A 17,424-nucleotide genomic window follows, 5' to 3' on the forward strand; every position below is an offset into this window, starting at 1 on the left:
TAGGAGATGAGAACTTTGATGAAGAAGATGATAACAGCCTGACTTGAAAGTAGCACATGGATGTTTCGTGTATCTCCCACCTCCAAGATGGTGACCTCACAAGCCTCAAGACCTTTTTTTAGAGCCCTGCTCTCCAAAGCGAAAGAAAGAAAGAAAGAAAGAAAGAAAGAAAGAAAGAAAGAAAGAAAGAAAGAAACCAACCCACCTACCCACCCACTGAACCAACTTGGTTGACAGTTAAGAGAGAGAGCTGCTATAAGATGAATATGGAAAGCAAGGTGCACACACCAATGGCTCTTTTCCTGTAAGAACCTTATCTTCCTGACTGAAAGCTTTTTAAAAACACCTTGAATAGCATGAAGAGCAATTTGGGATGTGTTACTTTCTAGAAAGGTAATTTAGAAAAATGATTGAGGATACATTCAGAACAGAGAATTTGTTCACACAATTACAATCTCAAATCACAACATCTTAATTCACTTGAATCCCTCATTTGAAATATGATCAAGGAATTAAGCAGAAGGTGGACTGAAGAGACCCCTTTTTAATCCAAAAAAGAGGCCCTGGATAATTCGATGCTCTTCAATTAGTGCTGCTTTTTTATTTTATTTTTTGGAATTTATGATTGGGCAAACAATGAGGACAAGGAGTAAAATCCAATGTCAACAAGTGGCTTCACCTTACACAGTGGGGCTTTCCTTTCTTGCCATTGCCTTGTACAGTGGACCCTTGTTATACGCTGGGGTTTGGTTCCAAGATCCTCCGTGGATAACAAAATCTGGGGATGCTCAAGTCGCATTAAATATAATGACATAGCAAAATGGTGTCCCTTATAAAAAATGGAAAATCAAGGTTTGATATTTGAAATTTATACTTTTTTTGAACATTTTCAAACCGTGGATGCTTGAATCCATGTATAAAAAAAATCTGTGTATAAGAAGGGCCGACTGCACTCCTCTATGTCCCTCAAATGTGTTCTGGTATTAGGGAGGCCTACAGAGTTGGAGGTTCTACAGGTGGACATGGAATCCATTACACCAGCAGTGTCTGCTCCACTATAGGCAGACACAGCTGGATACAAATAATTATCCCTGGCATGCAAATATGAGTATAACTGGCCATCCAGGAAATTTGTACTTTACATCACTAAGCTAATTTGTATTGCATTGTAGATTAGTTTATGAATTAAGACTTTATTAATTACTGCATTAGCCCATCAAATGATGGAAACTAGCTATAGAATCATCTGCTTTCCATGTATTGTCTCGTTCAAATATATACTATCAACCAAATCAAACACTGCCAATAATCTTCTCAAGAGTTAAGAAACAATTTTAGAACTTGCCCTCATCAATAGCATGCTTGTGTTGTTATCTACTCTGTCTGCCATTCCACAAGAAGATGTGCAAAGATCTCTACACCAGAACTGGGAAAGCAACTAAGGATGTAGAAAAATGTGAGGTAGCCTCTGATTAAAACAACAAACTGATATCACTAAGCAAATAATTTTTAAAATAAAATAAAATTTGAAGTTCTGACTCTAGATCCTTAGCTCACCTAATGTATACAGTCAACAGAGGGCTTGTTTACACAACCACAACCTCAAAATCTGTAACCTCTTAATGCACTTTAATCTTTCATTTGCTAATACGATCAAGGGATTAACTGGAAGCTGAAGAGAGTTGTCAGTCAAGAAACTAAACCTCTGGATAATTCAGGGCTCTCTGCTCAGTTATGTTTCATCTTGGCGTAAGTGATCATGTAAACAATAAGAGGTCATTATCTCTGGCAACTACAAGCAGAATTCCCTAATGATTATAAACTCCAGGAAGAGTAACCTGAGATTATGACCCAAGATTGCAAACATGGTGCATGTGTGCATGCAAAAGATTAAAGCTGCTTCAGACATGACACTTTTCCTCAATAGTTTGGAGAAATCATTTCTCCTTACATACAATACGGTGCATAAAACAACTCTCTGTCTTGCTATACATATACATATTTTGAAGCTACTACACACTGTAGCTGCAAAAGTGTACATGGGACAAAATAAACTATCCGTGAGTTTTCCGCTCTCCCCCCATCAACTTTTCCAGAAAAAGTGGCATGTGCAAAGTTGCTCTTACATTCCTTGGAAATTCCTGCCTATGTAAACCAGAACTGTTGATTCAGAATAACAACCGTGGATCATCAATCACGGTAGTAAGATCAGGATTACATTAGCAAATCCAAAGAGTGAATTTGCAGAAGACCAACCTCTAGTGCTCTCTTAATTCTAAGCCTTGGTTTAGATGGCCGCTAAGTGGTTAACACTGCAGAAAATTTTTAAAAGCTTTCACAATTCATTTGCGATTAGTATATCTGAGATTCTAAAGCAGCAGAATTTGTTACATATCAATTGTCTGCATTCCTAAGGTAAGCACACTTACTAAGGAGTAAACACCTATAGTACTAAGTGCAGCTTACTTCTGAATAAGTATGCGTAGAGACCAACTGTAATCCCCCCCAACAAACAACTAGATTTGAAAAGGTTTTTCTTTGTACATAGGGCCCACATAATTAAGGCTGAGTGCCTGTATAACAATGGGAAATCAATATTTATTCCAGAAGTGGATACCAGTAGTCCAACAGTTTTTCTTTTCTTTTCTTTTTAAAAAGTGCATGTTAGAATAAGTAAAAATAAGACTGTGGGACTTCCAATGTCCCGAAGATGTCAATTCATACCTAAAATCAAGCTTCTGTTATATGATTCAGTGTTACACATACACATTTATATTGCAGAAACATAGCCCCTGGGAGGGTAGCTCACCTCTAGAAGTAAATTCTGAGTGAATATTGTTATTTGCTTTTGCTCCTACAACTACAGAATATGGGTTAGCATTTATATGAGACCTCCCACACCGCTGCTCCTCCCCTCCCCAACTGGACAATTTAGCAAAATAAAAAAATTCAACCCAACAGACTGTTACCCCAAACTTTTATCTACATATTTGAAAGGGCTTTTCTCTGAAATGTATCTACCTGAAATCATTAACCTGTCAAAAGCTGACAATTTGCTGTTAGATGTTAGAGCATCTAGTGGAGTTTAGTAGTACCTGCAGTATTACAAAGTGTATGGAAAAAAATATTGTGACAGAAACAGACTGCCTTTCAGTTCCCACTAAAAAGTTAACACCAGTTTTCAGAGCAAAACACAAAGACAATGACGATAAGAACAAAAAAAAAAAAAAACCAAAACAAAAAAAGCCCCCAACTAAATAGAACTATTCTCTGGTCCCTTCCTTTCCTTCCTTCCCACTTCACCACTGGTGCCAAGTGAGAGTGGATACACAGAATAAGGTTAGCAACAAAAATAACAACATTTCTTTAAAAAAAATAGAAATAAGAGCAACAGCAATAGCAATGACAAAAGGTGTGTCAACGTCTGAGGAAAAGTGGGATTGTAAGTGCAGTATTTCTTCATGTGCAGTGTTTTGTTTGCTTTTCTACTTCAGAGTCCCCTTTGGAAGTGAAGGCCTAATGGAACGTATGCTCCCCTCGAACAATGTGCGAGGAGAATTCATAGCGGTCCTGGCTGCGGTAGCCACAAATGTTGCATTCTAATGGGTCCCGGTAGCCATGGCACCCCATGTGGATGGTGTACATGACATGGTCTAGGAAAAGAACCCGACAGTGCTCACACTTAAAGGCCCTTATCTGCTCTCCTTCTCCATTGAAGACCTTGTAGATATCCTTTAACGAGCCCTTAGATGCTTTAGAGACATCCAAAGCCTTGGAGTCATCCTTCATGTAAGCGGGGCTTTGCTTCCTTTTGGGATTTAAGGCAGGGTTTCCTTGGAAGGACTGGTGGTCTTCATGACTGCTCTCTGAGTCAGAGGAATCCAGGCAGCTATTGCTGGGAGAAGCCTCTCTTTCCTGGGGTTGACTCTTTGGTCTGATGAGGGAAATAGGGCCGTCCATGTTGTTTTCATTGCTGTCAGTAGTTTCTCTGCTCATCGGCCTTTCTATCCTGTTAGAGTTGTAGACCTGCGCATAAGCTGAGCTTATGACAGGGGCCACATCGGCAATTGTGCTTGGTGTATGCTGCATCAGTGGGTGAAGTCCTTCTGCCCCAAGGTAAGAGATTGCATTGTTGATCGCTTGGTCCATCATGTGAGATTGCATCAGTTCAGCATCTCTCTCATAGGGTAAGTTCGCATCAAAATGAATATCTGGATAACCATATCTCATGAGCTTCTCTCCTACATGAATAGAACAGTGAAAAGAAAAAGAAAATCACATACAGGGGAAGAAAACATAACATGGGATATTTTGCATTAAAAAGAAAAGAAAATGCCGTGTGCATATGCCCTATGCACCAGAATAACAACAATTACAATAAAATATAAAATTCAAAAACAATTAAATGATTTAAAAAGTTAAAAATAGTACATGTTAAAATATTAAAATGTATTAAAAACTATATACAAACCTTGACATGTGAACTGCAAAAAATTTAAAAGCTCAACCCTCGTCAGTTTGAAAAAGTCTGGCACATCAAAAATGTTTTTATCTGCTGCCAAAAGAAGAGCAGGGATGAGGCAATCCAGCTTTTAAAAGAGGGAACTCCAGAGCCTGGAAGCAGCCAGCGAGAAAGCCCTGTCCCTTGTCACCATCTCATATATGCACATTCAGATGCAGGTCTGTGTTTAATGGGGCTTACGTCAGTGTTTACAGGACTGTGTATTTCAGTGGGACATTTAATAAATTAGCAGATGTGGAATCTGAATATGGAAGCATAAAAAAAGAATTTCCTTTTGATTTAACACTCTGTAATTCATAGTGTTCCATTTTCTGACTCCACAGTTCATGAACAAATTTAGTGGTTCCACAAAGTAAATAATGCATCCAACACTTCCATCTGCATTTGTTCACATGCTAAAGGGATCAATCAGAGCTAATTCTCATTTTATAGTAGCAAATACAGATAACAGAATTAAATATAAATACTTATTATATATTATTTATTTTATATAAATATACTATATTTCATTTAGATACCATCGCTATATATCTATACCAATTGTTACAAAACTCCTGTACTTAGGAAATGCTATTTTCAAGTACTCTAGAAGGCACGCACCAAACTTTTACACCTGCATACATATTTTTCTAGTCTGGGATCCAGCCTGGAGGTTCAAGATTCAAAGTGAAAATTAGCAACAAAGCAACTTAAAATCAAGAAAATGTGACATTATTTAATTAGGGATTTCTGAGATAGATAGATAGATAGATAGATAGATAGATAGATAGATAGATAGATAGATAGATAGATGTCTTATCTCAGTGTAAACTATCTTGTAAAATAGCAGCAACATTGTCCAACCAAGGATGTTCCTTGAGGGGCTGGGAAAGCCAAACTTGAAAGAAGAAAAGAGATGAGAAGTAGTAAGAAAGTTGAATAGGGTAAGGCTGGAAGAATGTAAATTAGAGGGTTGAAAGGAAGGATTGGAGAAGAAGGAGAAAAGGATAAAAGGGGAAAGGTAGAAGATAAAAAAGAAATGGAAAGTAAGAGAGAAAGAGAAACAGGTTAAGGTAGGGGGGGAAAGCGAGAATATTGAGAGAAAAGGACGAAAAGAAAGAAAAGAGATTAAAGGGAAGGGTTGAGAAAAGATTAAGACAGAAAGAAAGAGAGAAGAAGGAGAAAGCTGAAGGAAGCTATGGGAATCTGCCCTAGTAGCAAATAATAAGCAGGAATGAAAAAATGGATGATAAAAAAGGAGGAAAAAAAAGGTCTCTCTAGATAACTTCAGATGAATTAAATGACAGAGATGAATGGCTATGACACATGCTGGAGCATGTCCAGAGGAGGGCCACCAAAATGGTGAAGGGTCTGGATACCATGCCTTATGAGAAAAAACTTAGGGAGCTGGGTGTGTTTAGTCTGGAGAAAAGACAGTTAAGAGATGATGTGATAGCTCTGTTTAAGTATTGAAGGAGTGTCACTTTGAGGATGGAGCAAGCTTATTTTCTTCTGCTCCAAAGACTAGAACACGGAACAAAGGATGCAAGCTACAGGGAAAGAGGAGGAACTTCCTGACAGTAAGGGCTGTTCGACAGTGGAACACTCTCCTTCCTCGGAGTGTAGTGGAGTCTCCTTCTTTGGAGGTTTTTAAACAGAGGCTGGATGGCCATCTGTCGGAGATACTTTGATTGAGATTTCCTGCATGGCAGAATGGGGTTGGACTGGATGGCCCTTGTGCGATTCTATGATTCTATGACAACAGATGAAGTTAAGAAAGAAGATGGAATAATGAAACATGTAACATTATAGGTTAAATAATGTAATATAAAAATGTTTTGAATATGGACAAGAAATCACTGAATAAAGGATACTGACAAGTAAAAAAAAAGATGTATGATGAACAATGTGGACCATGTCCATGAACATTCATGGTAGAAATGTCTTCTTCACAGTTAGGTTTAAGGGCGCTTTTGCATCACAACAGCTATCTCTTTGCATACCACTACAAAATACAATTTCATGTTCTTTAACTAAAGTAACCTGCCTACAATACAGTTAGCCACATCATGGGAAGCCACCTAGGAAACAGTTTCCTTTTCTCTTCCCTCTTCTGTTTGACATGAAGTGGCCACTCACAGTCACATTAGTGTTCTTCAATACAAGCAGTATTCACAAGGGACCTCAGAAGCAGAGGTGTAGCCAGGCAAAATGAGCACATTATCCCTTCCCAAATGAGAATTCTGCCCACTTCATGAAATTTTCTTTTCATCCCCAAATTTCCAGCATCGCAGAGAATGAACCATTAAAAACTGAACCCAACTAGAACTCTCCTCTTTGTTTTGTTTGCATTTCCTTGGTATCTTTGCCTGCCCCCTTTCTTTGTGCTCCGAGAATGTACAGCTGGCCCTTCATATCCATGGAATCCATGGTTTGAAAATATTCCAAAAAGATATAAATTCCCAAAAGCAAACCTTAATTTTGTCATTTTATATAACAGACACCACTTTAATATGCCACCGTATATAATGGGACTTGAAAATCCACAGGGCCAAATTCACTTCTAAATGTTCAACTGAAACTTTAAATTATTATTATTATTATTATTATTATTATTATTATTTTGTTAACTTATCTCTCATCTTTCTCCCAATATAGGGACTCCAGTTACTTCAACGTTAGAAATTTGAGGAATGAAGGAAAATTTCATGGGGGAGGGGGGGGAATCCTCTAATATTCTCAGTCTATAGCTACACGCCTTCAAGACATTAGGGCAAGTCCTTAGAACAGAAAGATCAAGATTTGGTGGGGGCATTGCAGAGCAGAGACCCTAAACATGACAGGCTTGGCTTACCAAATTTTGTAAAGTAACATACATTGCTATATAAATAATAAAGGGTGGAGCAGAACGTAATTAAATCTAGAGTCTACCATTACCTAACTGCACCATTGGGTTTTTTGGACAGACACATGCTGGCGCAGAGGAGCTGATGAAATACTGTAATGGAGATTTTGTTTTAGTTCTCTACTTAAATGCCACTCTTCTAAAATGGGGGGGAAAAGTGTAAAGATTGTATCAATGAAAAGATAGACATTGCTAAAAATGAGGCTGATTTTCAGAAGAATTTTACTTGAGCACATGCAATGGCACATATAAGTTCACTGCACAGGAAGGTTTCCAGGATAACTTGCATTATTGCAAACAGTGAACACTGTTTGCTTCATTCAGGTTTATCCAATACCTGGCTTTGGACAGTTAGTTCTAACTTTTCCCTGCCTTGGGAGCATGATATGTTTCTGAAACTTCACCCATAGCACTGAAATTGCTCAGTGCATAATTCCACCTGAGATCAAGCTACAGATAAGAAAGACATGCCAAACCATGACACTTTCTTCTGCAACTCCAGATTGATTGATTTACTGCATTGTTTGCTAGCTCATCATCATACTGGAGTTGAATTTAAATCTATCTTAGGTATTTGTGCCCAGCTGATGAGAACAGGGAACCTCACTATTTTTCAGCTTTGTTGCTCCTGCTATAAAGAAGGAATGGTTTATCTTTATTGGTTTTCTGAGGATGAATAATATAATCAAGGAAAACAGAATATAATGTATAGATACATTCAACATAGGCTAATGTAAACATATTAAAAGAATGGATAATCCACAGACCTTCTCATAATTATTATTATGACATTTTGGAAATATTGTGATGGTTGCAATTTGTAGCAACCTTTATAAATGACAAGTAGGTTGTTCCGGAGTCTTCTGCTCTGCTGAATGGGCTTCAATTTGGGTATCCCCACCCTCCATATACACACACAAAGTGTCACTGAGTGGTGTACAGTCTCTCAGACTCAATTTCCCATCTGTAAAATGGACACAGGGATGTAAGATGGACGCAATACTTCAGGATTACTGCAAGGATACAATAATTTTTTTATGAAATACCTAATCTTGGATCAAATACTTAATTATCTTGATAGTGCAAGAACTATAATACTTTTGCTCCTTCTTGTGTCACCAAGATGCCAGGAAAATCTTAGCACCACAACACATGCCATATTCGCGCACACATGCCAGCTTCTATGTTTGGAAAACTGGATTACATCTGATCTAAGGAGGAAGTACATTATGGTTTTTGTTCTTGTGATTCTGCGTGTGTTTCTCCCCCCCCCCCCCCCCACAATGCCCTGATAATAGGGGAAGGATTAGATTGAACTGCTGTATCTTCTGTGACCCCAGGTTCAGGTGAGATCTTGAGAAATGGACTGGCAAAAACTGTGCACAAATGTAAGTCTAAAATCTGAACCCGACATGTGGTTCAAGCAATAACCTCTTAAGAAGAGTAAGGGTTTGGTAAATACAATGAAATTGAAAGGTCAACAGCTGTTCTTATATAGTCATTTATTCCATGAGATTGTCACAGAATCATAAAGTTGGAAGAGACCTCAAGGGCCATCCAGTCCAACCCCATTCTGTCATGCAGGAAATCTCAATCAAAGCATCCCCAACAGATGACTATCCAGACTCTGTTTAAAGACCTCCAAGGAAGGAGATTCCACTACACTCCGAGGGAGTGTGTTCCACTGTCAAAAAATTCTTACTGTCAGGAAGTTCCTCCTAATGTTGAGATGGAATCTCTTTTCTTTTAGTGTGCATCCATTGCGCTGGGTCCTATTCTCTGGAGCAGCAGAAAACAAGTTTGCTCCAGCCTCAATATGACATCCCTTCAAGTATTTAAACAGGTCTATCATATCACTTCCTAACCTTCTCTTCTCCAGGCTAAACATACCCAGCTCCCTAAGGCATTCCTCATAGGGCATGGTTTCCAGATCATTCATCAGTTTGGATTCACTTTCTATCTTATATCATTTACATACCAGTGAGTATATTTAAGATTTCAATGTTTATTTCAAAACCTACACTATGAGTAAGGTAGAACCTTTGGCCAAGAACATTCCATTTGGTGCTGAGTGGGCAATGGCAATCCCTTTCAATCAAGGCTACTTAGCTTGCATGTTTGTCCTCTCTCTCTCCTCCAAACAACTGTCACATGGAAAGTGCTCCACAAAGTAAATCATCATGGGGTGTGTGTATGTGTGTGCAAGTGCGTTTTCAGCCCAGTAATACTGAAAAAAGGAAGAAGGAGAGTCAAAGACCAAACATGAGCATAGCAACTACATAGAAAGCATAGTAGCCGTGGCCACTGTTTGTTCAAATTCAGATAAACATGCCGATTCAACTCTAATCTGTAATTTTATTTAATTTGTATTTTGTCTTTCTTCCAAAAGGGGCCCTCTGGATCTCTAGAACCCCCCAAGGGGAGGGGGCACACATCCCATTCCTCTCTGCTGTTTCTGCCTGCTTTCCTTTGCTGCATTTTCATCCTGCCAGTGTTTTAGTGTGCCCTTGTCTTATGCAGAGAATCCGTTCCACCCCCGCCACCCCCGTGCAAGACAAATTCCGCGTATGCTTAAGTCCCATTAAAACTAATGGGGCTAGATCTAACACACTGGACTCCATCTGGAAAGAGACATTATGCACATTATACCTTCCATGAATCATAAACAATATGCCACCAGGAGCAGGTCTTTTGTAAAATTAATATGCCTTAATTGCCCATTCATTTAATTCCCCACCTTACAAATACTTTGCATTGCACTATGGTATATTATTGTTGAAAAACGTCCAGCCCCAAACTAGTGTAAAGATCCCAACTAAGCTCAGAGTTAATGAAAAAGTACCAGGTTCCTGCATCATCTCATCACCAAGTGGGTGCCTTTGGATAATGAGTCCTACATAAAGTCCAGACTCTAATAGACCCTTTTGCAGACATTTCACAAGCTAAAAATACCAAAACTGAAAAGACTTTTGCAATAGTTCCTGAAACTGAAGCTGTCTAATACCAGAGGTTTGCTGCAATGTCCACTCCTGCCAACACCCAATGCTCTCCCTAATTTTGCTGGATTTTAAAATGTACTGTTTTACATAACTATATTTTGTTTATCTTGAAACCACACTTCTAGACAATTTCTGTTGTCTTCTTCTTAAGTGGGAAACATTCTTTTCCATCTCTGTATTTTTAGGGCAGGCAATTTGCTTCTTCTTTTATTTTATTTGGCTTGTTTGTTTGCTTTTTTTGGTTTTATGTTGAACATCTGAGGAAGTAGGCTCAAGTCTATGAAAGCTCATGCTACCAGCTTCTTTCAGTTAGTCACAATGGCGCTACAAGATTCCTGTGCATACTGGTTTACTATTGTTTAAAGTTGCTTTTCTTAACTGCATCTGTTCCATTCCCCGAGATCTCCAAAGACAGAGACAAAAATACAGTATTTAAATGATAAACAAACAAGCTTCATCCAATTATTTTAACTGTGTGATTGATCCAGCAGTTACTTGAATTGCTTCCTGTTTCAGACAAACTAAACTTTGGAAATTTACTAGCTTTCCACTGACTCCTCTATATTTGCCAGCTTTCCTCTACCAGCTTCCACTAACACGTCCCTGCAGTCAGCACATCTGGTTAGGTTTCTTTACTTCCACAAATGTAATAGAACATGAACAAGTAACTTTTTGGAACTGTAATTCCTATGATTGCCTAGTAAAAAGGGTCCGTGCTGACTGGGAAATTTAGGGAACTATAGTCCAAAAAAGTAACTTGTCCAAGCTACACACACACACACACACACACACACACACAGAGGACATCAACCCTAGATCTTTTAGTCCCTGAAACTAAAATTAATGAACAGACATAAAGGGCTAAATAGCCCATTTGATACCACTTATAGATTGAGAAAATATCATTCTATGCTTGGAACATATCAGGGATAATGCAAGAAGAATTACACAACCAATATTCTTTCAAAAGTGTGTATGGGGTCACCGTAATTTGACAGGTGACTTGGAGGTACTTACACATGTATCTCTTTTGAACAGTGTTCTGCCACACAACAAAGGCTAGAGAAATGCACCTTATTAAATATGGACTTAAATATTTTTAAAGTATCCTGTTGGTACAAAAAGAAGACATTTCTTCTTTTATCTGGGAAGCTCTGACCCATTTAATACAATTTCTTGCCCTCCGATAATCAAACTTATCTATAATCAGAGGGGATAAAATGATTTACTCTTTAAAAAGTTTCCCCTTGGTTTTCTGCACTGACTGGATGTTCCACCGCAGGTCATAATGAACTGTACTGGCCACACTTCCTTCTAGCCCTCCCACTTTTCCTCCCTTCCCAGATCCCCCTCCCTTTTGAGTGCCACTCTGATGTGAGAACATGTAAGTGTGTAGGATTTAACAATAAGCTACCTTTTTTTTTTTTTACTACAAACAACAAAAGTGCTCATCTGAAGCTTACCCACAAACTTCTGTGGGGTGGAGCTTTTACGCTTTCCCATGTTGCTTGTCAGCTTCTCTATAACAGCAGGTCTTTCAAAAGGCACCAGAGTAACATTGTTGTCCATCCCAGGTTCTTGCTCCTTACAATCTTCCATAGTAGGTACTACATAAAACCAAAAAGCCAAATCAGATAGATCTACCTACACTTCCAACATAGATTGGATAAATAAATAAAATGGTCAGCATAGTGAGGTTTGCAAATAGTTAGTCAACTATAAAAGTACTAGAACTGTTTTGAGAGTAATTCAGTGATGCTCTCCATCTTCGGCTGGAAAAACCTACACACTGGGGGCATAGATCCTTGTATCTTAAGGCCAGAGCGAAGCAGGGAGAAGGAGTAAGCAATCCACATTCTCTTGCATCAGTAGTTTGAGAAAGATGAATATTTAAGAGTGTTAGAACAGGATGAAAGCTACAAGTACGTGAACAACATCTCTATGACTTGCTGAATTAACTAACTATATATAACAGTGCAATTTTAAATCAAAGATGCACTGGCAATAGGGAATTACAAGGAGACAGAGGCCTCTACGCCAGCTGTCCTTATGCCAGCATACCCACCTTCTGCTGGTTGATGTCAGAGATCAGCCAGCAGAGGAATCTGGCAGTATAACTGCTCTGCTGGCTGAGATCAGATAACCAGAAGCCAAGAAATGGGGTGAGGGGAGAAGGAGAAGGGGCAAAATGAGAGAGGAGCCAAGCTGTGCCAGATTCAAACCTCTCACAGGCCAAAGAAACCGTTACTATGTTTGCACAAAGTTGGGCTACAGCCATGACAGTCATAAGTAATTTCCAGTATCTTTAAACTAAGAGAGGTTTGCACCCACAATAGCTTCAGTTGGCCTACTGTCAGCTCTGTTGGACCTCAGCCATTTTTGTGAGTTAGGACTGCACTCTAAGTGGCTTCTAAAGAATAATCTGCATGGTTTTAGGAAGACTATTTCCAGGGTATTCTACCCGTGAATCAAACAGAGAAGTCCATACTAATAATCATGCATAATGGTGACTTTAAAAACCAACAACTGCTGTCCTTATTAACAGAGACAAAAATCATTAAAACAGAACACTCCTCCTTAATGTAAAAATAAACAGCCTTTCGTATTAGCATGGCAGTTGCTTTTTATTCCTTGTTCTCAAAATTATGCCACAGGGACATAGCCAAGGGGGGGGGGTCCGTGGGGTCTGGACTCCCCCTTTCCATTAGATTCAATGAACGGTGCGTGCCGCCGCACCATCACGCCCAAGCCCCATTATAATGGTGGCACTTAGTCTGGACCCCCCCCCTTCCCAAAATTCTGGCTATGTCCCTGGATGCCATCTCTTCCACTATACACAAGATTGCTCTACTAAAGTTGACGTGTGACTCCTCTACACTCTGAAGAAGAGAGGACTGTGAACCCTAGAACACCTCAGTACAAAATTTTATGGAACTGTTTAAAATGATAAAAAGGAGCAATTCTAACAAAAGCATGATGTGGGTGAGGGTTGATAGAGAGAGGAAGTGGAAAATTAGGAAAGTGAAAGGAGAGAGAGAGAGAGCGAGCGAGAGAGAGAGAGGTGATTAAACTTTTTCCCACAATAAAAAATGGAAATGCCCATGTTTATAACGCTATCCGGAGTAAATGAATGTGATGGGGAGGAGCCAGGGACATGATCAGAGTGTCAAGCTCCATGTACATCCATGTGCATTCTTTCAAATGCTTGTATGGGCTGTATGCATGGTCAGCTGGAAAGTTTGGAGGGTGTTTGTAGCATGATCAGAAATCTGGAAAACTACCATTCCCAATTGAATGGAGAGAGCCCTCCATGTCTATAATTTCACAGGTAAAAACACTCTACAGCCATTCAACTGAAGAGACATAAATCCCTCTTCTACACAGGTTCACTCATGCCACATTTATTATTTATTCATTAATTACTGGTAGATTTGATTGGGGAAATGATATAACGCATCAGTCAATGTTGCACAAATACCAACAGAGAAACATATATATGTCTCAGAGCTGTTCTTATGCCAAGGCCCATACTGATCAGCATAATGTTTCTTTGCCTAGCTGTTACAGTGCTCCTTTATTCTAAATCACCTTTCCTGCAAGATGGGCATCTTCTGAAGCAAGGGGTAAAGTAGCCATAACTAGGCTCTACCTTCATCATATTAATATTCCTCCTTGGATCTTAGCAGCATATACAAGTTTAATGTCTGAAAATTATTCAGGTCAGCACTAAAAGCACGCTATGACGACAAATTTGTGTATCTGTTCTATAAGGTGCAGTCAAGAGCCTTACAAAGTACAGAAGATGGAACAGATGATGAGGCAAACAAAACAGGCTACAACTGAAGATGCTGACTTTTTAAATGTCTTTTCCTGGGTATTTGTCTGTTTATTCTTCCAACTACAGCTTAAAAACAACACAATTCTCATAACATGCTTGCTTTTATCATGATAATGCCTAAGAGACTTCCCACACCCACCCAGACCACATTCAGAAATATGGCATGTGCTGATTAACATTCCTGGGGACAACCAGTGTAAAATTTCTAAGGAAATTAGCAGACACCTGAAATAACCAGAACTGTTGCCAGCTTCATATTTGTTCTCTACTTAGGATACAGGAGGTAACCAATCATGCTGAGCAAAGCCCACCGGCCAGGTATTACAACTCCACATATACACACACCTTCCTATAGGCTGATTTTGCAGTTACAGTCAAATGACTGATGAAGCCACAGAAGGGCTGAAAGGCATGGCTATGTGAACTCTGCTCATACATGTTTTGTTAAGAGGTTGTAAGGCATCTAGCAGCAGAAGACTGAAAACAATGACAGCAATACAGCCACCTTTCTACTGCAGGATGCACAATATACGTAGTGGCCCAAGTTCGGAGAGGGGACAGCAGAAGGGAGCAAATGGGATGGTTAATGTAGAGTCACTTACAACACCTTTCCCAGCCCACTTTTTGTATCTTTTCTTCCCACAGACAGAAAGTAGGGTTGGAGGGGGAATTTTTGAATAGGGAAATGGCTGGAGGAGACAAGGCTACTAGCCTCCTCCCCTGCCCTTTTGTCATGCTTGAACTGGCAGCTCCCATAGTATCTATCTATCTATCTATCTATCTATCTATCTATCTATCTATCTATCATCGTGGAACATATCACAGTCTCCTCCTTTCATCCTCCCAAGGCCCATCAGGCCCAGCCCCATGGCAAAAAATGGAGAATGAAAAAGAGAGGGAGGAGCAAGAGAAAGAGAATTTCATTCTGAATAAAAAGGTTTTAGCCTGTCACTGGAAGGACAACAGGAAAGGAACCATTCTGGCCTCCCTAGGAAGGAAGTTCAAGAATCTAGAGACAACTACTGAGAAGGCTCCTTTTCATGTCCCCACCAACTGTGCTTGTGATGGTGATGGGACTGAGAAAAGGGTTTCTCCTAATGATTTTAGAGCCCAGGTCAGCTCATACAGGGAGATATGAGTTGCCAAATAGCCTAGCCATGAGCCATATAGGACTTTATAGCTCATAACCAGCACTTTGAATTGTGCCCAGAAACAAACTGGCAGCCAGTGTAGCTTCAACAGGGGCATTGTGTGGTCTCTTTAACCAGCGTACTGTAAATTAACAGTCTGGCTGCAGCTCTTTGGACAGTTCAAATTTCTAAACAGGCAGCCCCAAATAGAGCATGTTATATTGGTCCAAACAGAATGTGACTAAGGCATATACTACCATGGCATCTCAAAGTCTGGCATCTCAAGGAAGTGGTGCAGTTGGCACACAGGCATTAAATGTGCAAAAGCACTCTGGGCAACCAGAGAAATCTGGGCTTCCAGGTTCAAAGCTGAATCCACCCAAACTGTGAACCTGTGTTTTCAGGGACAGTGTAATCCCAACCACCACAAGCTGAATCCCTATTCCCTAGTCTGCCTTCCAACTAACCACGAGTACCTCTGCCTTGTCTTAATTAAGTTTTAATTTGTCATCATCCAATGCATTACTGATGATAGACAATGGTTTAGGACCAGGACAGCCTCCTTGGTTTTTAAACCTTGAGTTAAATCTATGTGGTCCATGGCTTCTAAATATATTTAAAGGTGATCTGTAAATAAAAGGTTAAGAACTGCTGATCTCAATCTATCTATCTATCAAAAATATTTCTGTTACTGTGTTAACATCTAATTTGGGCTTCAAAAAATTAGCCAGTGGAATATTTTTCATTCAACCCATTCCATAGCTAAATGCCAGCCCTTTATTCCATTTTCATCCTATTGAAGTTGACAGGCTAGAGCTGTTAAATGTAAGCACTTGGGTGAGAACTGAACTAGACTCCCTAGTATTGCCCCCTCAATTCACCAACATTTATGAGTGCATATTACAAACTTGATACGAAGATATATAGGGTACAGTGGGTGGTAGTGGTGGTATTTCATTAGATTGCACCCTTTCCCTGAAACTGTGACTCAAGGAAATTTACAAATATAGCTTCTATAGTTTGTATTTCATTGCCTTTATAGCAATATTTCTGATTATTCTGTAGCATCTGTGTATTTGCAATTCATAGAAAGTAGCTTTTACTAAACATGTTCAGCCAAGGATATCCTTGAGCTAATTGTATGGCAGCAACACTATGATTATGATTATTTAAAAAAAGAAACTTGGCACACAAAGAAATAGGTTTCTAGAAAGACACTGTAATAAATCATCCTAATTTACATGCCCTCCAGGAGTTTAAATTACTTAATGAAATCTTCATTTAGTCCTAGTCAGAACTGTCTCCAAGAGAAGATGAGAACAAATCCTAAACTCTCACCTGTTCCCATTTGTTTTTAAACTGACTGACTGACAAGCAGTTTTCTAGAGGTAGAAACAATCAGCTAACCCTCTCACCCTACTCCCACTCCCATGTCTCCTGCACTCTTTAACAATTTCCCATCATCTTCATCATTCCTTGATGCTTGGAATTATCTCCCCTAGTACTGTTAAATATAACACTTCCTTCAAATCTATTCTTAAAGAAGCACCTTTTCATAAAGATTTTAGCACAACCCCTTTGGTTCTTTGGCTGTCTCCCATCCAGGTACTAATCAGAGTTGACCCAGCTTAGCTTACAAGATCAGACAGGATGTGTGCCTTTAGTGTTTTTAGGCTTTTATATAAGGGTGTGTGTGTGTGTGTGTGTGTGTGTGTGTGTGTGTGTGTGTGTGTGTGTACATATATCCTCATGAAAAGCCTAAAACCGCTAAAAGCACACATCCTGTCTGAACTTGGAAGCTAAGCAGGGCCAGCTCCAATTTGTACTTGGATGGGAGACTGCCAAATAATATCAGGTGCTGTAGGTTGTATTTCAGAGGAAGAAACAGACAAAACCACCTTTGCATATTCCTTGCCTAAGAAAACCCTATGGAAGTCATAAGGTCACCATAGGTGAAGGCACATACCCACACAGAGAATACAATCGACTCAAAGAAAACTCTCTGTTGTTGGTAGAATGCCTAGAATAAGATTCTCTGAATGTCAGGAAAT

At 39.4% G+C, this 17,424-nt stretch overlaps 1 protein-coding gene across 4 annotated transcripts in view; it reads right to left on the reverse strand.

The window, feature by feature from the left end:
* Nucleotides 1-534: 534 nt before the first annotated feature.
* Nucleotides 535-17,424, reverse strand: part of IKZF2 (IKAROS family zinc finger 2) — a 124,195-nt gene continuing 107,305 nt past the window's right edge. For 3 of the 4 annotated variants that reach the window (XM_089477654.1, XM_089477655.1, XM_089477653.1), the window contains exons 7-8: nt 11,869-12,012; nt 535-4,241 (exon numbers count right to left, since the gene is read on the reverse strand). In XM_089477654.1, the coding sequence (XP_089333780.1) occupies nt 3,517-4,241; nt 11,869-12,012 (869 nt within the window). In that variant the 3' untranslated portion in view covers nt 535-3,516. The remainder of the gene's footprint in view (nt 4,242-11,868; nt 12,013-17,424) is intronic. The other variant, XM_089477656.1, reaches the window with a different exon arrangement.

Source organism: Sceloporus occidentalis, unplaced genomic scaffold (genome assembly GCF_023333645.1).
Source record: "Sceloporus occidentalis isolate IW3139 unplaced genomic scaffold, rSceOcc1.0.p SCAF_12, whole genome shotgun sequence".
In the NCBI taxonomy this organism is placed as follows: Eukaryota; Metazoa; Chordata; class Lepidosauria; order Squamata; family Phrynosomatidae; genus Sceloporus; species Sceloporus occidentalis.